This window comes from Nothobranchius furzeri, chromosome 12 (genome assembly GCF_043380555.1).
Source record: "Nothobranchius furzeri strain GRZ-AD chromosome 12, NfurGRZ-RIMD1, whole genome shotgun sequence".
Lineage (NCBI taxonomy): Eukaryota > Metazoa > Chordata > Actinopteri > Cyprinodontiformes > Nothobranchiidae > Nothobranchius > Nothobranchius furzeri.
Window position 1 is genome coordinate 26,694,294 of NC_091752.1, and position 25,849 is coordinate 26,720,142.

Genomic DNA, 25,849 nt, shown 5'->3' on the forward strand with positions numbered 1-25,849 from the left:
TGTAATCCTCTCTTCATCTATTGAAATGAGCGCCATTATGGCTGCTCTCGTGGTCTGCCTGTATCTGTTCGGTCTATATGTGTGTGTGTAACCTTGGTCAGGCTTTTCTGTGGAGTCAAGTTCCTATGCTCTGGTTCACTGGAGCGCTGGCAATAAAATTCTCTCAGATTCTCTGAAGAAATGAGCCAAACCAACAGAGAAAAACTGTAATAAAAAAGAAAAAAATCACAATAAATTAACACTGAATTTAAAAAATCCAACAAGATGGCGGAGTGGGTACATGCAACCCTGAGCTATGTCCATACTGCCCTTAACTAATTATAAGGCACACATAGTCAGAAATAATTTACAACTTCAACCCAGGTTGTTATTGTGGTATATAACTAAAGTAATCTTTATGAATCTTTTTGGGTTTTATTTGGTTTGTTTGTTTTTCTTTATATGTTATTTATTTTAAAAAAGGTCATTTTCATGCAGAAAATAACAGAAAACAAAGTGATCAAATATGAACGCCGAGCCTCTTGGTAAAAGACATCCCAAATTAAAAAATCATTAACAAGCTAAGATTTTTAATAAATGGAATTAATAACTGGTCTCGGCCCTCGTAACTGCGTTGGGATGCGCTATGCCATCCTCGTCATCAAGATGATCCTTGTGCGTCTCCTGCAGCGTTACACCTTGGAAACATGCAAAGACACACAGTGGTGAGACAAAATCCTCGCTGGATTCAGACCATTCCTGCTGCTGTCGCTGTCCATAACACATTCTTTTATCTGTTCTGTGTTCAGATCCCCTGGAATTTGAAGTTTCAACCAAGCAAACCTATAAAAATTTACAAAGGGATTGTGTTTTTTTAAATACAAATTTAGATTGTAATGATTATATTCTTTATTTGGGGTTTATTCATAATGAAAAGAATAATATAAACTTTTTCTAAAATCAAAGAGGATGTTATTTGTCTCAGCAACATATACATTATTAAAAGTGTTATATAACATGGTGGCTGGGCTCTCCTGTAGAGATAGGGTGAGAAGCTTGGTCATCCAGGCTCGGAGTAAACCCGCTGCTGCTCCGCATCGAGAGGAGCCAGTTGAAGTGGCTCGGGTATCTGATGAGGATGCCTCCCTGTTGAGGTTCTGTCCAACCGGGAGACCTAATGGGACACCACGACACGTTGGAGGGACTATGTCTCTCGCCTGCCAGGGAACACCTTGGGATTCCCCTGGAAGAGCTGGCCCAAGTGGCTGGGGAGAGGGAAATCTGAACTTCAGCTGCTGCCCCCATGACCCGAGTCCAGATAAATGGAAGAGGATGGATGTTATAGCAGAAGTGTGTGTTTTATTAGAGACAAACACACTAGAAAAACGATCCAACAAACCTTTTAAACACAAAATTGGAGTACTCAAGTGTTTTTCTATTCTTTTAATAATAACAAACCAACAGAATACAGTTGTTTGGTTGCTGAACTCAGTGTTTCTGAGGGTCTAGAACAGGGGTGTCAAACTCATTTTAGCTCAGGGGCCACATTGAGGGAAATCTAGTCCCAAGTGGGCCGGACCGGTAAATTAAAAAAAACTTCAGATTGTTTTCTTTGTTTTAATACAATCAATATAAAACAAGGCTGGGGCCTGAGGACAGTGTAGTACAAGTACAACACCTGAAGTGTACTTGAAAATTTGAAAAAAATAAATAAAAATAAACAAATAAAAAAAACATTCCTTAGTGATTCAAAGAGCTTACAGATCACATGGCAAGATCAGTTTCATGCAGCACTTAAAGTATATTTGACTCATTTTACTTTACATCTTTTAGCTTTCACCAGAACATCAATATCAGAAGTCACATCCTGAGTGGCGGCCAACTTCAGGATGTGATTCAAGTTCTTGTGAGCCTTGAGCGCAGCTTTGTTTTATTTATACTCACTAGAGGAAACTCGCTCACAAAGATACGTTTATTTTCACTCTACATTGTAAAGTATGAAAATAAAAGTTTACACAACCATCTCGCTGGCCGGATTTAACCTGCTTGCGGGCCGGATCCGGCCCTCGGGCCGCATGTTTGACACCCCTGGTCTAAATGAACCGAGGTTTCCTGATGTGCACTTAAAATGTATGAAAATGTCATAAGATTTATACTTTATAATATTTACAACTAAAATATTAAACAATAAGGCAAAAGGTAAATTAGCAGGATCAATAAAATTAATATTCACGAAGATGAAGCTCTCTTTGGTCCTGGAAATATTCTAAATGGGATTTTAAATAAGTTAAAGAAAAACAATCCGATTTTAAATTTTAGCTTTTGGATTAGAAAAAAAAAAGTTGGAAAAGCTGTCGGAAAACCTCAGTAACAGTACAATTCACGCCCAGTAGAGGGCGCTAGTGTGGTACATAAAAACAAACCGAAAAGGGTTTTGACATTAAATCCTCACTCAAGTCTGGTGCTGGTTTCATGAGGCATGCCTCCAGAACACTGATTCTGTTTAAAACACAAAAGTAACACAAATAATGAATGCCTGTGTTAAATAAATGTTACTAAAATATGAACTTTAATGAAACGAAGGTGGATTGATGGATCTATTTATCAAACAAATCAAATGGTATAAAGTATTTATGAAGAAGATGCATGCGAGGGAAATCTGACCCAAGAACATTCAAAGTCATTCTCACACATTAGAAAAATGAAAAGAAAATAGACAAGATTTTTTTAAAAGTACAAAACAGCATTAGTAGCTACTGCATCGAAAAGAGCAACGGCACAAATGCAAAATGTGGGGAAAAAGTTGAAAATGATTCACTCACAAGTCCTGAGTTTATCAAATTTAATCAAAATGGACCAAACGTGATTCTTAATAGTGTAGAAACACGACGAGATTTCATATAAAAACATTTTAAACCCATCAGCAGCTCTTGGTTTTAAAGGGAACCCGTTCTGCAACGTGTGGAGCTTCCGATGAGTTTGGGGAAAAAAGTCAGATTGGACTTATAAGAAAAGATTCATCTGAATAAACAACACCTTCAAGTCATTCTTCCAACATAAAATCAATCACAACTATAGAAAATAATCCTTAAAACGGTTTTTGATGCTCCCTAAACGTGTGTGAGTCCTAACAGGGAAAATGTGCTGATTTCAGGTCAGTTAAAGAGGAGCTTTTCATTTAGGTTTGCATTATAAAAACTAAAACTAGTCTTTTACAGGTTGTGTAAGAAAGTACCTGGCTCAAAGGCACCATGGCAGCTGCTACTGCTGTATATAGTCTCTTCTCAAATCCACTGCCTGCTAAACAACCTCACTCAGAGGGTTCAGAGATCTGTTTTCCTGCTGTGGGTTTGATCCCCAGATCAGTGGACGCTGGTCCTGGATCAGCCTGATTGTAGTTCTGGTCTAATCTGATCACACTTTCTGATGAAACTGTCAAAACTGAATTACTGATTCAGAAAGTCAAGGGAACTTTCGGGATAAGGGACGTCGTGCTTTCAGAAGCCTCCAGGTGTTGTCGAGGCACGCCGAGTTCTCCCAGTAAATATTTGCATTCCCTTATTTTAACAAACACCTGTCTGATGAAACTTTGATTGTTCACTGGTAAAAGTGAAAATGAATGGTCTCTGTAATTATAAAGCTTTTAGCATCAAACCAATCAGATACATGTTTTATTCTAATAGGGTGAGAAGCTGACACCACTTTAAGAGTGGATGAAATCTGCTTGTGGCAGGTCGACTAAACAAGACACGTGAAAACTTATTTAAAGATCTTAGAAAATAAACTTTTCTGCTTTTTATTCCCAAGGAACAACTCTGACAGCTCTGAACCTCTGCTGACATTTGTCTGACGTTTCCACTCAGACCGAGTAGCAGTCCAGATCCTGACTCTGCGGTCTGACGGGGCTTGAGACCGTAGCTGAATGAATCCGCTGCTGCAGATTCTCCTGTGTGCGACTGTCTCTTTAACCACAAGTTAAGTTCCAGGTTGTCCTGGCTGGCTCTACCTGCGTGGTTGTGGGCGATTATGTCTAGGCAAAGAGGAGGAGGGGCTGGAGGAGGAAGACGGCGAGCAGGGTGACACGGAGGCCATGGAGGCTGTGGCTGCAGCATCCTCCGCCTCCTCCAGCTCTGAGCCTGCTCCGTGGAGCTCCTGGCTCACACTGGACTGTAAGGCAGCCGGGGTCAGCCACTCTTTGGGCAGGCAGCTCTGGAGGAATGGCACACAGGAGCTGAAGTAGGCCAGGCGGTTGACCCAACGGGGGATCTCCCTGCCACACAGGATCTAGGAAGACAAAAAGATGTAAAACAATGAAATACCTTAATATGTTGAACTCTGTTAATGCACTTGTTTTTAAAGTAAATCTACTGTGGTCTAGGATAAATAGATCAGTGTTTCCCTGACATAGGCCGCCACGGCTGAAATCCCACCGCCACGCCTACAAGATCCCAAGTTTTATTGATTTTTTTTTTGCGCCGTTTCCCGAAGAAGCAGCGGGAACTACTGTGTTGTTGCTTGTGATCACAGCCGGCAGGCAGCAAGGAGGAGGAGGCAGGGCAGGGTGGTTACAGCTAGGGATGAACCGGATACTCATTTCAGACTAGTATCTGGTACAGATAAAGCATTTTTGACGAATACGAGCATGAAACGAGTAAAACTCATAAATATCTGTAGTCGTGCTGAAGGAAAATCCTTCACGCTCTGTGATTGGCCAGTCACATGGAGGGCCCGCCCCACCCTCCACACAAAACTCTCAGTCCGCTCGGCCCAAGCATCCAAACACACACACACACACCCATACACACACAGACAGTAACGGATCTCTGTGCTTGCTTCACTGTAGCCCACGTTTCTTCAGTACTCCCTAGGTTTTCTTCAGCTCACCTCTTTTTCAGTTCAATATTTAAAGTTACTTTTTTCGTAACGTACGTGGTGCATTTGACAAGACAGAGCTGAAAACGGCTCGTGCTGCGTCGGTCACTGCCTCCGCTCCGGTCGGGGTTTTAAAAATTATTTTAACTCTCTCTCTCTCTTTCTCACACACACACACACACACACACACACACACACACACACACACACACACACACACACACACACACACACACACACACACACACACACACACACACACACACACACACACACACACACACACTAATCAACATTGTTTTGTTTAACTGTGTGTGGGAAAAATGCCAACAACATTAGGAAAAAATCAGTTTAATCAAATAAAAATAAAGTTGTGTCTGGTTCTAGTATTTCATATTTCCTAGTTCCTCCTGCATGAGTTCAGATGTATTAATTGATGCACTTAAATATTAATGTTCTGATTTTACTGAAACACTTGTTCTGTAATAAGTTTCTTTACTATTGTGATCAAAAATATTTAATCTCAATTCTGAGGCTGCTCTGTAAATAGTTTTCAAATAAACAATACACATAGCAACTTCTGATCAATCCATATCAATTTTAGATATAAAATAATGTACTGATGTAAACCACACCCACTAATTTCCAAATAATAAATAAGAGGTGCATTCATCTGTGTTTCTCCTTTGATCTGCATTAGTGATATTTTCAGCACCAGAACAATGAAGCAAAGAAACAGATTCCTGCATTTGTTAGTAAGTTTATTTATTAGGTGCATCTGACCTGTTCTATTTTGCTCTGAAGAGATCAAATCATTGCTTCTATGTGTTGGCTCCTCTCAGCACTAGAAAAATGTACTTTATTATAATGTTCACTGTAATGCATCTTGATGTTCTTAACAAATAAATTAAATCAAAGATATTGGTCAATAATGCCAAATATGTAAATTTGTGTTTCAGTCATTTTTATACTGGCTTAAAAATAAAGTGGGCAGAAAGTCAAATAAAGGGGGGCAGAAGGAGATGTTTTTCAAGACGCCAAGAAAAATTAAATGCCAAATACCCCCCCAGTGCGCTTTAACATGCTGGTGATGATCATTTTAATGATAGATGAGTCATCGTCCACCTTCCAGAGCTAGCTGGTTAAAATTCTGTAATGCATGCCGTCCATTTTGACATTAAATCATGAACCGTTTTGCACAAAAAGCAGGACAAATCAATGCAAAGGTATTCATTCAAAAGGTAAAATGAGCATTTTTAGACTTCAGACTGTGACTCGGCTCGGCTGTACCAATCTGCTTTTAGGTCTGATTGTGTGTGTGGTTTTTTTTTCTTATTTACGGCATATTCCCCTAAAAGAAAAAGGCCCATCAGCACAATCAGCCTCCCTGTCTGAGGTTTAAATTATTATCACGCTAGAACAGCACTATGAGACAAGCGGCTTCCAAGAAACCCAAAGGATTTTCCTTGTCAACGGCCGTAATTGTGCTTTTATCTGGACACTTACTGAAGCTGTTGAGAGGTGGAATTTTAAGATGCATGTGCATTAAGAGTCGAGCTTTGCGTTTCATGAATGACAAAGATGTTAAAGATGTTAGTGTTGTTTAGTTGCACCAACTAAAATATTCACCGTTTCTAATATATTGAATTTTTGGTAATATTTCTTTAGTCCATCCTTGATGCACTGCACATTACATTCTGTGAGCAAACAGAGATTTATTAACACGCCCAGGGTGTCACTTCTGGTTAGTTACTCATGATAAGAATGTCAGTCTTGCTGGCTAGCTTGTTCCGTCTTGAGCTGAGCAGACAGCGGTTAGGATGTGAGCGGGAAGTACGAGGGTCGTAAAAGTAAGGCGTGTAAAACCGAAGGAACAGCATCAAACATGCTTGTTTTTTTTTTTTTTTTTTTTTTTTCATTTAAAATGTCCTTTGTGCTTTCCTGTAACTGATCAGCGTAAGAGCACAGATGTGTGCTGATAACAGAATTGTGTTAACAGCGAGCTGATTTGCTTGTGAAAAAGATGACAGACATCAAACGTTCTGCCCGCAGGAGTAAATATTCATACTAGTGATGTGTCGGTCGCGAACGAACCGGCTCTAAGAGCCGGCTCTTTGAAGTGAACGACGGGAGCCGGCTCGTCATTGGGAGCCGTCCCCTCCCCTCCCCCCCTGCCTTGGTGAAAGCTACAGGCCAACATATGTAACTGTGTGTCCAGACTGTCCACACACAGAGCAGTAGGGGCGGGGAAGAGGGAGGATCAGACTCAGACACACAGCAGAGCACATGTGGGCGGAGGGAGACGAGAGGGAATGAGGAGGAGGAAAAAGGCGAGAGAGAGGAGAGTGCAACGAAGATGGTGAGAAAATGAGCGCCAGCAGTAGGGAAGTGAAGATTTCTTAGTGTTCAGTTATTAAATCCATAGAAATGATAAATATTTGATATATTGCTTTTTTTTACATTAGTAAATCATTTTACACATAGTTTAGCATTATTTTGGTTATAAATGCACTCTACGCAACAGAAAATCTGAGGAGCCACTTGGGAGCCAAAAGAGCCGGCTCTTTTTGGTGAGCTGAGCCAAAAGAACCAGCTCTCTAAAAAGAGCCGGAATTCCCATCACTAATTCATACAAGCATCTTTGTGTTCATCTGTTTTCCACTCGCCTCTTTCTGCAAGCTATCTGCCGGGTCATCAGGTTACGGTAACAGCAACAAAGCCTCTCTGTGACGAGTGTTTCACACAGGGTATCTGCAGGTTTAAGGGAGCCAAATTTAAGACATTTTAAGACCTTTTTTTAAGTCCACTTTGACCAAATTTAAGCTATTTTTTAAATTTCACTTAAGCTATAATTTCCAGCTATTGCATGAAACCGATGCTAACCATGTCACCAACGTGGGATTAGCCATCCAGTTACCATTAAACTTGCACTTCCCCATGGTGCAAGCTCCCGCTAGCTTAAACAGCTAATGTGCTCATCTAAAAATAGCCCCCTTTCATAACCAACTGAATGTGTACAGTTCCGCTTACGCAAATATGATACACATAAAATGCTGAACACTAACTAGAAATTCACAAAAATTTCATAGAAATAAAAATATCTTGTTTGTTGGGTCTTTAATTTAAGACCTTTGGAAATTGTATTTAAGGATTATTTGTCATTTTTAAGGATTTTTAAGGCCTTAAATTTGGAAAAGCAAATTTAAGACTTTTTAAGGACCCACGGATACCCTGTTCACAGTAACTCTTTGTTTGAACAAACATTTAAAACTTTCCTCATGATTCCTATCTTGTACAGTTTTGAGGATTGCTCTGTGTGTTCATTTCAGAGCATATGTGCTGTGTCAGTGTAAGTTTGTGTGTGGGTTTGCCAGCTGGCTCGGCGCGTCTGGGCTTGTATCAATGTCCTAATCCCCATCAGAGCACTAGATGCTAGCTGTAAGACTCCCTGCTCATTAGTCACTGTAGCATAAGCTGATAGGAGCCACACACACACACACACACACACACACACACACACACACACACACACACACACACACACAGTGATGTAAACGAGGGTTGCTGCATGTAAAATATTTGTCCTTCATGTAAGAAAATAAAGGTAGGTTGCTGCAGTAGTGGACAAAGCTTTTCTACATGTTTATAATAACTGATCAGTTAGTTTGATCTGCAACTTTGCTGAAGCAAAGTATTTTTTTTATCAGCTTTAGAAATGTGCCTTTTTCACCTAAAAAATAAAAAACCCTGGAGCAACACAGAGTGTGCAAAAGTGTACCTTTTTCACCATTACGTGACTAATAATCTTATTTCATCTAATCAAATAAAATCAAACATTATTGTACCTTTGGAGAAATTTGTTATAATTAACTGCTTTGCTAACGCTACACACAACACAACGTAAATCAGGGAATCAGCATCATGTCAATCCCACGAGAACACAATTTAAAAAAGAGATTCATCGTTATTTCGTATCATTTAATAGCATAATAGAAATTGGGTGTGAATGAACAAGGAACAGGGTGAGTGTTGGGCAAAGTGAGTATCAGGCGGGTTGTGGAAAGAGGGTTTATGGGTCTATCTGACATTCATTCATAGTCTGAATATTCCCAGCACATCTTCCAATATGACTGGTGCTCCAACATTCCTTTTTGTTTTCTTCTTGTCTAAAAAGGATGCTAGCATTAGCTTGAGCTAGCGTTAGCAGTAGCTCAGGCTAGCAACAGCAGTAGTTTGGCCTAGCATTGTTCTGCAGTTAGCTCTACTGCAACTATTGTTAATATATTGCTGACGTAGAAGTAGTTTAGGACCCGAGGGTCTAACACCATTTATTTTGTTTTTCTAGAGCTTAGCCTGCCCTGGAGCGGCCGTCAACTGCGGCAGCGGTCTCCCAGGGGTCAACCTTAGGCTTTGGTTGGCACTAAATGCACTATGAATTGTTACTGTGTGCTTTTCAGCAAAAATTGTTGCTATTATATATCATGTTGTTGGCAAATTATATATAATAGCGAATAGTGATAATAAAAAAAATATTGTTATTCTAAAGGTAACGACCAAATAATTTTTATCACACCAATGAACAGAATTATTGATTTTATTAAAAACAAACTCCAAGATCCGTGAGCCATTCCAGAACAACATTTTCTCAGTAGTGACAACTGAACTGCGTTGAGTGACATTTTTCGAGAGCCGCTATGAACAGCTTCTACAAAATATTAATGTCATCAGTGGAGTGTCTAATCTGGTTTTACTTTGACAGAACGTTATGTCTGTTATGGGTAATGGTTCAGTTATTGTTACAGTCAAGTCAAGGCAACGCAAAGTCCTTATGAGGACCGCCATGTAGAGGGCTGCATCGGGATTGGGTCCCGCGGGACCCAACACAAATCTTGTGGGGGCGGGCGGTGTGAACTTTGCTGCGGGCGGGAACGGTCGGCTAAAAGTAACAGTGCAGGATCGGGATGAGTATGATGGAGTCGGCAACTGATGTTGAAAAGAAGCTGAAACAAGGTCTTTATGGCACAAAAACCAAAGAAAGGCAAGTCAGACATTTGGAGGAGTTTCTCCGATTGTGTTAATATTTCTCATTCAGGTCTCTCTTAGAATAGCGACCCCGATCACTGCCTGATTAGAGAGGAGAATAGAATATGAAACGGCCTTGACGTCATTAACCCTTTAAGCACCACACAGTAGCTCCTTTATTTTTTTTAAAGAATTTTATAGTTTAAGTAGCGAGGAGTTATTTGAAATCAAATGCGCCAGGTGTCACCGGTGATGGTGACGCATCGGCATTAAAGGGTTAAAAACTAAATGAAAACAAAGTGCGTCAAACCTGACCAATGTGTTAAAAGATGTGCAGGATCCGATCAATTTGTTTTTCCCTCATTTACAGTCACTGAGATAACGGCGCAGTGCGCCTGGCTCTGGTGGTAATCAAGTTCAATTTTATCTCTTTCCAACAATTTTCACAAGAAAACAAAACAGTTAAAAGCAGGGCTTGTGTTGACAGGATAGTTCCCGTATTAGACCGTTTATTTTGACGGAGAAAGAATAGAAAGAATTACCCCGACGCATGCAGACGAACTGACGCAGATGTAGCTAAATCGCCCAAGAAAAGATTCCCATCTGAACATCTGAGCTGGACACTGAGCTCAGCGCAGATCACTGTCAGCACGTATAGGTGCACAGCAAGCTGAAGATGTGGAGAGGGGCTTGGAGCACGTCGCAGAACCAGAGCGCATGGAAGATTCCTCCCACTGAAGCGAATGTTTTCCAAACCCGGTCTCTCAGAGAGACTTGTCACTTAGAAAAATTTCCCTGATTATTAAACTTTGGCTGAATAGCGCTTGCTCCTGTCTCCAATGTGGCGACGCATCCCTGAGCCTGTCTGAGGAGAGTCCCAAAATCTCACATCCTCTTCAACTCAGGAAGCGCCGATATGATTACGCACAAGCGTGACCCGTCATCCCGGTCTTAAGACCGGATTGGATCTGTTCAGGTTTACGCAGACAATCTTTACATTTAGAATCAACACAGATATAAAATTAAGTCAGTAAAATATAAAGCATTTTATTTAAATATCCATTCATTATTTTACAAGCACAGAGAGCCGCATCAGATGGATGGAAGAGCCGAGGGTTGCCGATCCCATAGACTATAAAATGACATGTTGAGGACACAAACTCAATACATCTCTTTCATTGTGAGGTAATAATTTCTCCGAGTTTTGCGGTTGCGGGCGGGAGTGTAACACACACGTTGCGGGTGCGGGCGGTAATGGTCAGAAATTCAGCGGGAGCGGGCAGGAGCGGGATGAAGAAAACAGTCCCGTGCAGGGCTCTACCGCCATGCTAGTTCATGTCGTCATATCTACCTCTGATAGTGCTGAGGAGAAGTGGTTGCAGTTCTTGTGCATGAGGTGGTAGGCGTTGCCCTTGTACTCCTTCCCCATCTCTTCTACGATTCGCTCCGCATCCTCTTCTGTGAAGTCCGTGCTGCCCAACACTATGGCTTCCCTACGCAAACAAACAGGAAATGTGCTTTACTCACAGAAAACTCACTTTTAAAACACCTTTAAAAAGATTCTGCTTTTAACTGGCAGCTATATCAAAATGGAATTTTCTGGAGTGATAAATATGATTTTTATTTTATATGATTGAATATGTTATTCAATCAATATATTAAAGGCACACTTGGCAGTTTTGCTTGCTTTTAGCACCCCCTTGTGTCCGTTATTAATTATCTGTGGTCAAAGCAAAAAATGAAACTTGTCTCCTCGCTGTTCGTTTGTCTTTTTAACACCTGACAGCTGAAATGTCTCCTCAGCCTTCCTTGGTTTCTACAGGGGTGATTCATCACTAAATTAAACAAATCAGCTGTGTCCATGACGTAAAACATGCAGGAAACGTGCTGGAGGCAGACTGCAGTGCCAGATACATCAGCTCCGTTTGTTTGTAAGTCCAACTGACCAGACTGGTACTCTGAAGTTGCACACGTGGTAATCTGGCCACAGAGGGCTGTAGGGGTATGAGTGACATTTCATTAATCTTGTAAATGGTCATTTAAAAATATGAAAAAGTTGCATTAATATTCAGTTATAAAAGGAGGTTTTTTTGTACAATTAAAATCCCTTCAACACGTTTCTGTAAACATTGAATAATGTTATGTAAATTAGAGGATCTCCAAAAAGATATTTTGCCTTTTTTTTTTTGCATTCTTTGTCAATTTTACAAGACGTCAAAGAACAAAACTAAAACAAAATGAATGCAGTCTGATAGAGCGGATACATTTGGCTTGTTCTAGTCGCTGAAATTTTGAGTATTGTCCAGGATGCTCCGTGCTCATCGCCTACCAGCCTCCATGGGGACGACTAGTGTGTGTTTATCTGATAAGCTGAGTGTCTCTAAAGCTGCAGGGCAGATCAACTAGAGCAGAAGTAATACGCAGCAGCACGACAGCCCTGGATACACTGAGGCTCTGCAAACAGACGGCATTGAACTTATGTTTCCCTGAATGCAACCTAACTCTATTAAAAGTTGATCAAACACAGCTATGTGCTGTATTAGAGCGAAAACAAAATGCACTCATTTTTGGTTTTGTGAGACATGCCTGAACAACGGACTCGTTAGTTTGCTTCCTGGTTGCATAATGACGATTGGCCTTCAGTTAGCTGTCTGACAACCAAGAACACGTGGTAATCACAGTATGGTCTAGGGCAGAAAACCACATGAATGTTTCTGAAATATGCTTCTCCCTCTCATAAAATTCTGGTACTTACTTAAACTTGAACGTCTCACCAAGTTCAGTTGCGTCCCCTGGTGAAATCTCAAAGATCCCTGAGAATGGATACGGGTGTCCTCCATAAGCAAACTCTACACACACACAAAAACCCATAAGTAAACGTTTATTAATGCTGAAAATAAAAATCGCCTCAATTAGAAGGAAACATGGTGGCACTTGTATTCTGAGCTCTAAAAGGGATCCTCTCTGAAACATCATCCTCAGGGAGATGCCATGATGAACGTGGTGTCATATGTCTGAGCAACCTTACCTCTTCCATAAACCTCGATCCCTGAGTGGAAGACTCCGATGCCGAGAGAGCTGGTGAACTCATTGATCCAGTACTGGAGGTAGAAAATGAAAAGATTCAGAGAATTCCAGATTCTTTACATGGAAAGTGCTCCAGACGTTTTGCTGCATGGCCAGAATTTCCAACACTTTACTTTATCAACCACAGTCAATAAGGGGCCATGACCACTGCATGCATCAACAAGAGTCTGCAGCCAACACAGGTAACACGACCCCAGTTAGAACTAATCTCCCAGGATGTTTTCTCTCCGATTTATCAGAGAAAACGTGTTAGACACATCACCTGTCTGCCCGTCAGCCAGGCAGACAGGTGGCGTGAGGATAATGCTCCCTCATTAGACAGTGGACTAAAGCACTCAGAGCTGGCCGGGAAATCCACTTAACTGAGACGGGAGCGGGATGGCAGGGGAAAATGTGAATGGACTGGAGTTGTGGGGAAAGAAAAAGTGGGTGAGAGCCTGCAAATACACCCCCTGACCATCAATCCACAAATGAAAAATGAGCTTTCTGTTAGTAAGTACAGGGAAGTGATGGCAAACCATCATCTACGCTCTTAACCCGAGACGTTATCGGATAAAACTCGCAGTAAGTCAACAATCAGCCGGCTGTAAATACAACAACCCACGTTTCAGACTGCATGATCGTCCAACGATGAAACACTGTCCTGATCTTGAAACCTGACACGAGTCACATTCAAGGGACTTGTGACTTGAGGAACACACTGATAACTTGCACTTGGCGTCAAACATTTGCAAACATGACCTTCTGCTGTTAGACATATTCAACATGCACAGAGAGTCCACATATGCGGCGAGTTGTGGAGTTTGCTCTTACACATTTTTCCTCCAAGTCAGAAAGTGAAGAGGAAAAAGTTTATTTATTCACAGACACGAAAAAAAGGCTGCGCCAGATGTACAATACGACTGTCCCTACGTTAGCTAACATGTTTGCATGTGGCAAAATAACAAAACATACTTAAAAACACATTTGAAAACAATAAATAAGTGTTGTTATTAAACTGTAAATGGCCTGTATTTATATAGCACCTTCTAGATTTCTACAACCCCCCAAGATGCCTTACAACACACCCGTCATTCACCCATTCACAGACACATTCACATGCTGGTGATGAAGAGCAACAATGTAGGCACAGCTGCTCTGGGGTGCACTGACAGAGGCGAGGCTGCAGTACGACGCCACCGGTCCCTCCGACCACCACCAGCAGGACACGACTGTGACAGACTACGGCAGGCATGAACTTAACTTCTCTGCCACTGCTGTCCTTTAAATTTTTCTAGTAAGACTAGCATCAGCTACATGCTATATCCAAGACTAGCAATTACACTTACTTTTCTGGGTGCAAATGTAACAAGTGCCAGTTGAAATCTGACATTGGACCAAACTGGAAGATTCTTTGTGACTTAGACTGGGCCTGTAGAACCTAATGACTAAAGAAGTGGTCACGCCCCTCTAAGAGTCTTGCTCCACCCACATGTCAAATTTGAATAATGTAGCACAAAGAGAAGTTTCCTGAAGGACTGAGCTATGACCATGAGTGACATTCACAAACTTGATGCCAGGTGGCGATGGAGAGCGACACTAGCTCGTTTGAGCCTGAGCAGTCATTCGAAGTGGAGGACTTTTCTCCCCCTCGTTCCCCAGAGGATAGGAAGGAAGGCTTTTTGGGGGGGAAGCAAGCGGTCCTGAGCCGTATTTTTTGAGCCACTAGCTTGTGAGCCTCCTGGACCTGAGCTGGCTGGAGCATCACAGCATTGAATGGGTCCAGTCTCTCAGTGGTAAATAGCTGTTAGGCATAGCTAAAGCTTTATTTAACTTAGCTAAAAGTATTTTTAGAAATAGTCAGTTTTGGCTTTCTTTCAGCACCCCCTAGCGTCTGTTTGTAGAACCGAAAGCAAAACCTATTGTCTCGCTGTGTGTTCGTCTTTTTAACACCTTAATCTAACACCTGAAATGTCTCCCCAGCGTGTCTACAGGAGTGACTAATCACTAAATTAAAAAAATCAGCTGTGTTCATGATCTAAAACATGTAAGAAACATGATGGAAGCAGACTGCAGCGCCAGGTATGCCAGTTTGATTTTTTTCTAAGTCCCAACTGAGCGACCCGCCAGGCTGAAGTTGCAAGTAGAGAATTTTCTGGCCACAGGGGGCGATAGGGTTTGGGTGGCCTTTCATTAACCCTGTGAAGCGTAGTTTTAGCACATACTGGTTCGAGAAAATGATTTTAGAAATATGAAAAAGTTGCAGAGTATCTCTTTAATTTGAACTCAACTTGGACCAATCTTGTGTGAATTGTACTTGCCCTTATCGTCGAACACTAAGACCTTGAAAGTCACTTGGACTTGAGAGATGGTGATTTGACTACAACATTAACACTATCACAGCTTTTATTTACCAATAAGCCCTACGGATAAACATTTTGGGACGTGGATGTCTGATGTTTCCCAGTAAGATAAGAGCTCCCCAAATTGACTCTCAGAAACAAATAAAAAGGTTTTACACATTTTAAGCCAAACAAATTCATACATTTTGATTTTAACCTATAAGAACACTGTTTAAACTGCCAACACCACAGAACAGCGAAGTGAAAACTCAGTAATTGTGACAAAAAGGAAGAGCAGAGCGAAACACGGGGCTTTGCTACTTTGAATGTGAGATCTAAATTAGACAAGAATACAAAAGACATTTGCCTTGACTGGTGATGTGCTGTAGTTTTACACATTCAAATGGGTTCACCGACACCCCAGTTACACCGTAAGAAATTTGTACCATGAGTAAATACTTTCTGGCTTCTAGTGTACCAGTCCAGGTGCATTTAAAAGAGGAAAAAGGTCGTCTTGAAGCTGCTAGTGGAGAAAGTCATTCTGGAGCTGGGTTTTGTTTCCACCATTGAAATGTAAATCCCTTGATTATTGTTCAGATACCTCATGTTAAACATGTTACGTATCAGTTTGGAATGTTTATTGAATTTTCCTACAATAAATTCAGTTTATAAAAAAAAAAAATCGCTAATATTGTCTGGCTGAATGCAATATGTTGTGATACACCGCTGTAGCTCATATGTAAACAATGCCTCGCAATAAGAAACCATCAGTCAAACCAAAGGCACAGATAAATCAATAAAACAAAATCAATATGTTTTTAGAAATAAAAAATATCAACCAACAACATACAAGTCTAATATTTTCTGTTTTAATGCATTAATGTTCAAGGTAATAAGACCTCTATTTGTCAGTTGTCTGCCAAAAAATGCATTTTGTTTAAGGAGAGAAGAAAATATATATCTGTTGGACTTTATTCTATAAATGAAATAATAGTAATAGCAGGGAAGCTAACATCAGGCTTGTACAATAGCTTAATTCCTTAAATAACATCAAATAATCCCTCAAAGAAGATGCACACATGCCTTACAGCTTCAGCAAGCCTTTACGTGCTAAAATGAGTTTCCTGCAGTCAGTCATAATAATAAAATCCAGATTGAGATAACAGCTCTGCAGACTTTTAGCGATGACACCATTGTGGCCAGCCAGTCAAGTGAAAAACAAGAGGAAGCGAATGGGGGTGGGGGCAACACAAGAGGGTGAGACAGGAAAGAAGAGGAGATGATGATGAAATTAATGAATGAGGAGAGAGAATGAAAAGTGAATGTGAAATCATTTTGCATTTATAAAACACAATCTATGACAGTTTTAAATAAAATACCAGCTTTTAAAAGGCAATCAACCTAAAAATGACAGAAATAAAAAAAACAGAACCAATGGAAAGAATGGGCAACATACTACAAGAATTTTAAAAGAAAACAAAGAAACACTCATATGAACGATGCTCCAGTAGAGAACAGTCTGTAAGACATTTAAATTTAGATCCCAGCTGTTTTTGGAGCCCCTTTAATAAATTCCCATTCTTGGGTGTAATCCAGTCACTACAGGGAATCCATATCAATCAATGATTCATCAGCAGATCAATTAGCGGACCACACTCACTGACTCACCCCTGCACGGTGACAACATTGTGACTCGAATTCAAACCCTGCCTCACTCTGCCACTGCAAGGGCGTGACCTCATTTCTCTGAAACTGTCAGGCTGCTTTCATGTTTCCCAGCCGTCTGGCATCCAGTCATCTTTATTTGTGTTGTTGGATTTTGTCCCCATCACACTATTATTTTTAATCGGTAACATTAGGGTTGACCAAACAAGGACTCCTTTAGTTAAAAGCGGATTTAATTAAAGCGGACCTTTAATTTATCTTCTTCATACGGACAGACAGACCCAGTCCTATTTGAATACATGTGAGATTTGATTGAACCAAAACTGAGCAAAAACGTAGGTCGCTTGTCATTTCGTTACATTTTAAGTCAAATGACCCATAGTGAAGCCTGGTGTAAGCGCACTTTTTACATTCACTTCTTTAGTTGCACAATCTGACAGGGAAAAAAAACTATGTATGCAACAATAAGGTGATTCCCAGTGACTCAATAGGTGAAAACATTGAGTACAGCACAATTGTTTCAGTTTCTGATTCCCAAAATGTCACCAGTGGAAACATGCGACCACAATTATTGCAAGTTGAAGTTAAAAAAACTGATTAAAAGTTGATTAAATAAGAGCATATGCAAAGACTTAAAGCTGCTTTAACAAATTTGGAAATACAAATGTGCTTAAAACATTTTTTTCATGCACCTTAACAACATTCTAACATAGTATAGCTATAAAAATATTGTGGAGATTATTAAAAAAAACTTGCACTGTCTAAAAACAACTGTCAATAACAAGTTTTGAACCAAAAGCAAATATTAGACCATCTGCTGCACTTACCTGGGTCCTCCATTCATTACGCATTAGCATATTTTCCGATTCTCTCTCCCCCTCAATTATTAAGAATAGCAATAAGTACAAATAGAAGGCACCTTAAAGCCCATTTTGTTGTTTAATAAATCACAAGCAAGACCAATGTAACCCTCATTTCTGAGATGAATAATGAATAAATGAACACCCTCTTGGAATAAAAGTGCCACGCTGCACATCCATCGCAACAAACCCAAGCGGTTTTGCTAAACTAAAGCTACGGAAGCTCCAGGGGGACAAATAGGCGCCATTACATAAAAATTCGATTAATTTTTTTAATCGCCCGCAACAAAAAAAATTTAATTAATTAAATCGATTTATTGCCCAGGCCTACAACAATCCCTTGAAATTGACGGAGACCGGGAGCTTGGGATTGGTCAAGATGCCACTTCCTTTAACTTTGTCAGCAGCACCGCCATTGTCCTTCAATAAAAAGACAGTCGAAGATATTTAGCGACAGACACGAAGCAGACTGAAGAACGCCTCATAGAAAAAGTCTGAAAATATGAATGTTTATTCGCCGTTCACTGAAGGAGCACAAAGATATGCAGCAAGAGTTTTATTCGTGGATGGAAAGGATGAGGAGAATGTGGAAAAAAAAACTGTCCCGTGTTAAAAAAATCTCTGAAATACATAAATACAATAATAAATTCATTATCTTGGACTGCATGCATGACTGTAATGGTGGCAGGATAGACCAGAAAAGCGCTACGTCCTCCGTTGTCCTGGCGGGGAATTACTTTGCAACACTCCCCAGGCGACGGAGAAAGGAAAACATCCAAAAGGAAAACATATCCGTCAATGCGTGCGCGCGACTCCACACTCGAGCTGACAGAGAAGTATAAATCAGCCTAAACAGGTTGTCTGCTCAATAATATCAAAAAGGAGAAACAACCGGCTGCTACCACTTTAACTTTAGGCCAAACTATCAGCGTCCCAAAAAGAAAAACACCATTTGAAGTCACGGACAACAAAAGAAGTTTGGACCTAGATAACGGCGACTAGTGTTTAGCACTCTCTCATTTCATCCAGCATTGTGAGTTTCCGGCTCCAGCACAAGTGTCTCAGGGAAGAAACCCAAGGGAATGGGTGAGTGATCCATGACCGCGTTTGCGTTAAAAACCTAGCTTGTTCGTTAAATTCATTGTAACAGCTTTAATGTCTAACACAGGGATGCCAATGTCTGAGACATGACATGACCCTCTTCACACGCTATAATAGGGCTGGGAGATATGGCCTAAAATCAATACCACGACATATTGAGGATTTCACCTCAATAACGATAAATGGACGATAACTACAGGTATGTGTAGAAACAAATGTTGTCCATCTGATGGGAATGCACGGGTATTAACTTGAGTCATATTTCTACATGACTCAAAATGGTACAGCTCCTAAAAGGGACATGAACGTTGCCAACCTAAACACATCTTTTCATGTTTTTTAATATCGAATTTATTGATGTGGGAAAAATTATGTTGATAAGTCAGACATTTTGATAACAATAAATACATTTTTGATTTATTGCCCAGCCCTACGCCATACCTCCAATTCCTCATGCTGAAAATAAATGCTTGCATTTAATTTTACTAAATTTCTTGACATCAGCTTAGGATCCCACAGTTAGGTCCAGACCATGAACATTTGGGAAGCACAGGACTATGGCACCTCTCAGTTTATGCCAAATCTTTATTTTATTTGTTAAGAAAACTTTAGAAGTCAAGATGAAGCCTATCACAACTGTTTTTCCTCCTACTTCTAAAATCACTTAAGAGAATACAATGGTAAAATATGCCACGGTTGCAATTACTAGACATTTGAAATTCAATTTATTCGATTAAAAAACTAATTCAAATAATCCTTACTGGCACTACTGACTATCAAACAAGCTAAGGAATGAGACTATAGCACCTAAAATACAATTATAAAAAGGCTTTATAACATTCTTATTATCAGGAAGCTTCGAAAAGATTTTTTTGTGCAAAAACTACTTTATTAATATTCAAAAGAGAAATTAGGAGCAAAGTGAGGAAAAAGGTAAATCTTTATTTTATCCTCACCATATCATAGACGTTCAGGATGATCGGCTCGTTTGCCATCACTGGCATCAGATGAGCCCCAAACGTTCCTTCTTCCCCGCGGGTCTTTCCACCTCCTTCCCTCGGTGCGAGATCCAAACTCTCGCCCTCCTAAAACACGCGTTCCTCTTCTTATCGGCGTCACCTTAGCGGATGATGCTCAACTCAATATTTTCACTTCAAAACTCGTTATAAAAGCAGCAGTTTTGATTGCATTTCGTATCCTCCAACATCTGACTGGCTTTGTCCAGATCCCCACAGCGGCGGCGGACAGAGGAGCCTCGTCGCTCTCAAATCAACCGGCTCGCTAAACCCGCTCGGATACCGATGTAGTAAAGAGGGAATGCGCGAGAAAACGTGATGGTATTGAAGCAAAATATTTAGCTCATTTTCCTAAACGGATTACTCAAAGAAACTGCATACTTTTACGACGCTGTGCGCATCATTTTCTCTGCTTGCTACTCATCATTAGCGGGCTAACGGTAGCGCTGCAGCAGTCTCTCTGCATTCGATTATTTAACCTTAGCGCGCTTAGAATTATGGGAGATGAGGTTCCTGATTGTGAAGAGCCATTTCTAAAAAAACTGTGGAACTAAATTTAACAAAAGGTGTTAAAAAAAGTAAATAGTGTTTTGTTTTAATTATTTTTCTCTCATTTGGAGCCCTTTACCAGAAAAATAATCTTTGGAAATTGTACAAGAAAGAAAACTAGTCAAGAAATCAGTCATGTTTTAAATGGAAAAAAAATATGATACAGCAAAAACACATATATATTCCTTTCATCCATACAGCAGAAAATGTACTGACGACTTAAAGATGGCAAGTGTTTCAAAATAAATATTTATGGGTTTAAATTTCTGCAACCAAGTTCCACAGTCTTAAAGTTCAGTGCAGTGTGGTTTGTTTGCATAAGGAACTAAAGGAGAGTTGGAATGGCCGATGTTAGTGTTCGTACCAGACGTTTCCTCTCTATAACGCCAAGACTCATAAGCCTTCCTGACTATTTTCTTCCAGAAGCTCCAAAAGTGCCTCTTGGTTGGAGAACTCCTGTAGCGAAGAGTTCATCTCATCCAGAAGATCCTCCCCCAACAAAAACCCCTTGACGTCATGCACCGTCATGCCGATGCGATGGTCTGTTATACGGTCCTGAGCGAAGTTGTAAGTCCGGATCTTCTCTGATCGTCCCCTGGAGCCAATCTGAAAGAAAACAACGCTCTGATTGTTTTTATACTCACTCAACAGGGCTTCCATTTTCTACTTTGCAATTCTTCTGTTCCCTATATCAGACTGAATATTTCTTTTTATTCATTCTACATCTTTTGAATTAATCAAAGTCAGCACACTTGTATTTTAATGTCTGCGTGGGCTGCTTTGGTTCTCCAAAACACAATCTCACCTGGACTTTGCGCTGGTTGTAGCGCTTGCTAGTCTCCTCCTCCAGCTTCATGCTGTAAAGTTTTGCTCTCAGAGCCGTCATGGCTTTCTCTCTGTTCTTCAGCTGGGAGCGCTCCTGTTGGCACTCTGCAACAACACCTAACAAATACACACGAGCTGCATCAAACCAGAAAAATGACCTCTACAGATGCATTGTTTGATTTATTTATTTAACTAAATGAGTCAATTAAGAACTAATTCTCATTTACAACGACGATCTGGCCAAGAGGCGGCAGCAACAGACACATAGTTAGCTTTACAGTAAAGAAAAACAGATAAGATTAAAAAAAAGATAAACCAGTTAGACATAAAGACAAAGAACTGTTCTCATATAAAATAAGTACAAGCAATCAAAACAGACTTAAAACAGTCTTTTAGTACTCAGAAGCAGGCACATTGATCAGAAACTATTCATGAGTTATTGAAGGTAGTGAACTTCAGGGATTTTTGCAGCTCATTCCAGTCGTTGGAAGCAGCAAACTGGAATGAGGAGCGGCCAAAGGAGGTGCGAGCTTTGGGAATAACCATAGAGATTAAGTCACTGGAACATAAATCGTGCTGGTTGCTGGAAGTTACAGTTGAAGATCATGAACTTTGTTTTACTTGTGTTTAAATGAAGATGGAGGTTGGAGAAGGCATGTTGAAGACAATTAAAGTTGTGCTGCAAGGAGGACAAAGCTGCATTCATGGAAGAACTGCATGAATAGAAAATGGTGTCGTCCATATATAAACGTATGAGAACTGGCAACAGCATGAACAATGGTATTAATATAGATTTTGACTGAGGTTGGGCCCAGAATCGACCCTTGAGGAACGCCCATAGATAGAGGTAGAGGAGCAGATTGGTAACCCTCTGTCCTTTATGTTTGAGCCTGCTAAGTAAGATGTTATGGTCTACAGAGTCAAAGGCTTTAGCCAAGTCAACAAACACATCTACACAATAATCCTTATTGTCAATGGCACATATGATGTCATTTAGCACTTTAAGTGTTGCAGAGACACATCCCTGGCCAGTTCTGAAGCCGGACTGCATGGGGGTAATATTACTGCTGGATTCGAGATAGTGAGTTAGCTGTTTGTTGACTAACTTTTCAATGAGTTCAGAGAAGCAAAGCAGGATAGACATAGGCCTATAACAGCTTAGGTCTGAATGATCTCCCCCTTTAAAAGGTGGAGTAGCAGATGCAAATTTCCAGTCCTGCAGAGATGCACTAGTTTGTGTGGACAGATTAAATAGAGGGGTAATGGGTGCAGCAATAACACGTGCTGCTATTTTCAGAAAGAAAGGGTCAAGAGTATCCGGTCCGGCTGACTTATGAGGATCTAACCTGAGTAACTCGTCAAGTACCTCATTTACCTGAAACATGGAGAAACAGGAATTGGTTGCAGAGAGGGAATCATAGCATTTAGCTGAGTCAAGGTCAGAGACCCCAGAGACGGGTGAAGCTGTAGCAAAAGCATGACCGGACTTGACGTAACAAGGATCTACACTAGAATAGCTATTATTAAGTAGTTTTCTTGAGTATATGTGTTTGGCCATGTACTTAGCAGTGGGAAAGTGGAAAAATAATCAATCGAGTGGTGCACAGAAGACAGAATTTGTCATTTCCTATTGAGCAATATAAGGCTGGCCAAATAAAGTGTTTGGGAAAAGCCTGTGTGCACTTCTCTGAATGGAAAGAAACATGTGGAGTTTGTTTTAACTGCAGAAGTGCAGTTTTTTTTTTTTTTTTTACCTGTTGGAAGATGGACGATTCGAACTGCACTGTCTGTTGTGTTGACGTGTTGACCTCCAGCTCCACTCGCTCGCTTTGTTTCAATCCTCAGATCCTTTGGGTTTATCGTGAAAGAAATCTAAAAAAATTGCATGAGAAAACAAAGTGAAAAAAAAAACGTCTGTGTGTTGATAAAACAAACACAGCTGAGAATGTATGACACATCACAATGGTTGGATCGTTTTGGTTCATTTAAGAAAACCACGTGCGATCAGTGGTTCTGCACTATACTTCAGTGGGCTGGGGCAGCACAGCCACAGTCATAGTACTGGTGTGCATCCGGCCTTGTCGTTCGGTCTTAGGAACCCTCTGGACTCGATGAACTCCAGCCTCAAACTTCATCTTCTTGTAGCTCTGCGGGCCGCTGACGCTAGCCGAGGCATGGCGCAGACCTCCTGATGGCATTGGGGGAGGAAGTTCATCAATTCAAATGATTCTTCTGCTCAATTTCAGCGTTTCAATCTTTATGGTCAGTTTCTAAAAAAATCAAACCTGGATCAATTATTTCATTTGTTTTGTGCTCAAATCCCCCCCCCCCCCCCCCCCCGCCCCGTGGTTTTTACAGTTACTGCAACAAATGTTCTAGCGAGGTTCCTTACATTGTTTTGTCGAGACAGCTGGGTGAATAATAAATCATTGCAGCTGTATTTTATCTAAAGGTGGAAGCAGCATATTTTTATCCATTTTACATGGAGACGACAAATTTAATTCATAATCCCTGGAAGATTTATCAGAGCAGGAAATCCAGTCTCAAATGCAAACTCTACGCAGTATCCCAGACATTCTGTTATTCTGAAGCACATTTTAAAATTTGAAGCATTTACATGAAATTACAAATATAACACCAAGTCTAAATGTCAAATCTATCTCAAGCTTTGCAAAATAAGAAAGAAAATCTCTGTAAAGTCTGCCAGCTTGAAGCTAAGCAACAGATTGTGACAATTCTGCAAATCGCATGGACCCATTAAACAGTTCTACTGGTAATCACATGCAGCACAAGCATGTCTCGTGTCAGAAAGAGCTGCTTAAAGGAGAAACTCTAAATGTTTAAGTGAAGATGAAAAAAGTAGTTTGAGTTTGACTGAGCAATAAGATTGTTTATACTGCCATTAAGGTCTGCACCCACTCACCCAGGTCACTGGGCATGTGCTCCAGGACGTCGAAGGACCAGCCGTGATGTTGAGCGAAGCCATGGTACATGTCAAACATCTTTAAAAGTAAACAGAACAATCAGCTGAACGTAGGAAAAGTACTTAGGATCCCTCCCAGATACCCCACCCCTGTTAGCTGAAATAACACAACATGGGTCTAACTAATTAGAACATGTTATTTTACACAAGTGAACTTGTATGTAACCTGACCTCTGCAGTGAACAGCATGGCCTCTTGACCTCCAACGCCAGCTGTGACTTCCAGGACAAGGTCACTCATATCAGCCTCCTCCTCGGGGATCAGCAGATCCAGGATCTGGTTGGTAGACATGAGATAGGTTTGAATTTTTAAAAAATCTATGGAACTTTGCACAATTGCATATAGAATCACATTAATGTGATATTGCAAATCCTCGTTTTCTAATCTAATTTATTTGGCAGCATCTGGTCAAAACGGACCTTTTGTCTCAGATGTTGAATGTCTTGCAAGCAACTTTCTCTCTCCAGCTCAGCCAGTTCTCGCAGTGCTGGATCTTCATCTATGAAATTCCAAAAACAGTGTTAGCTATTTCTGTGCACTTTATTCCACTCCTTCATTTTTCCTGTCTTTCTTCACTAGATGAAGTGCAAGTGAGAGAAACAGATAACTCCAGATGTTTCCGTGCACCTCCGTTTAAACTTGTTATCGTCTCACCTTTCAGGAGTATCTCGGCCTCTGCAACATCTCTCTGTTTTTTATCCAGATCTCTGATGCTCTGGATGAGAGGAGCCAGCAGGGATACTTTGGTCCTTTTAGCCTTCATTTCATCCGCACAATGCTCATCTTCTGCCACAGTGCCACTGATCACTTGTAAACACTGATTGTACTCGTCCTCCCTCTTTTCCAAGTGTTCCTTTAGAGCGTTCTTAGCAAAAAGTTCTTCTGCAGACAGCAGCTTCTGCATCAGTGGTTTATCAGTGTGAAGTGCTCTGTGAGAGCGATGACATGATTCTTCAAGAGAGGTGGGACCGATCACATTTTGAGGTTTGGGAAAGAAATAAGCACTTTCACTTCTTTTCAGAAAAAGATTAAAAAATCTTCTATAAGCCATCACAAATTTAGGTCAGATCATTTACGTAGTAGGAAAAAAAATTTCAATTTACAGTGAGTAAACTCCTCTCTAAGCCCAATTTCATTTAATAATCATCCAGGTTTGAGATTGTTATTTTACGTAACAAACCAATATCCCCTACTTTTGTTGAGCTGGTTTTAGAATAAGATCCTGTTATCTAGCGTTTATATTTTGCGAGGATACGCTATTCTTTCAAAATAACGTACTTTTTAACACAAGTTTACATCGTCTACAAATGAAATCAGAAATGTAGCAAAAACAATGACACACTCAGACAAACTATAAGCAATTCTATCATAAAAGCTGACTTCCAAACTGCTATTTTGCTATGAAAATTTTACAAGTCTGGGAAAACTAGCAAACGCCGAGCTAATGTGATCGTAAACCCGTCAAAAACTTCTGTTCGCAGTTTGTCTATGTCGAATAAACTGTTTCCTGACATACAAAAATATAATTTCACTCAAACGTCATCTTTAAGTCAGGTGACCCACTGTTAA

At 40.5% G+C, this 25,849-nt stretch overlaps 2 protein-coding genes across 2 annotated transcripts; both read right to left on the reverse strand.

Moving 5' to 3' along the window:
* Positions 1-3,386: 3,386 nt before the first annotated feature.
* On the reverse strand, positions 3,387-20,134 carry desi2 (desumoylating isopeptidase 2). Its single transcript, XM_015944679.3, has 5 exons — positions 19,864-20,134; positions 12,902-12,974; positions 12,629-12,722; positions 11,225-11,366; positions 3,387-4,263 (listed from the first exon to the last, which is right to left on the reverse strand). Exons 1-5 carry the CDS (start codon positions 19,909-19,911, stop codon positions 3,982-3,984), a joined length of 639 nt encoding a protein of 212 aa, XP_015800165.1. The 5' UTR covers positions 19,912-20,134; the 3' UTR covers positions 3,387-3,981.
* A 459-nt stretch (positions 20,135-20,593) lies between these two features.
* Positions 20,594-25,555, reverse strand: mtrf1l (mitochondrial translational release factor 1-like). Its single transcript, XM_015944678.3, has 8 exons — positions 24,935-25,555; positions 24,700-24,779; positions 24,452-24,556; positions 24,221-24,299; positions 23,322-23,485; positions 23,052-23,169; positions 21,278-21,414; positions 20,594-21,078 (listed from the first exon to the last, which is right to left on the reverse strand). The coding sequence occupies exons 1-8, from the start codon at positions 25,329-25,331 to the stop codon at positions 20,866-20,868; spliced, it is 1,293 nt and encodes a 430-aa protein (XP_015800164.3). The 5' UTR covers positions 25,332-25,555; the 3' UTR covers positions 20,594-20,865.
* Between the last annotated feature and the right edge of the window lie 294 nt (positions 25,556-25,849).

Excerpts from the sequence above, each read along its gene's own strand:
- desi2 (XM_015944679.3), bottom strand. The coding sequence starts at position 19,911 with ATGCCAGTGATGGCAAACGAGCCGATCATCCTGAACGTCTATGATATG. Across the intron at positions 12,975-19,863 it reads TCCTGAACGTCTATGATATG|TACTGGATCAATGAGTTCAC; the intron begins GTGAGGATAAAA and ends TTCTACCTCCAG. Across the intron at positions 11,367-12,628 it reads GGTGAGACGTTCAAGTTTAA|GGAAGCCATAGTGTTGGGCA; the intron begins GTAAGTACCAGA and ends TTGTTTGCGTAG.
- mtrf1l (XM_015944678.3), bottom strand. The coding sequence starts at position 25,331 with ATGGCTTATAGAAGATTTTTTAATCTTTTTCTGAAAAGAAGTGAAAGT. Across the intron at positions 24,557-24,699 it reads TTCAACATCTGAGACAAAAG|ATCCTGGATCTGCTGATCCC; the intron begins GTCCGTTTTGAC and ends TCTACCAACCAG. Across the intron at positions 21,415-23,051 it reads AATCGTCCATCTTCCAACAG|GTGTTGTTGCAGAGTGCCAA; the intron begins GTAAAAAAAAAA and ends TGTATTTGTTAG.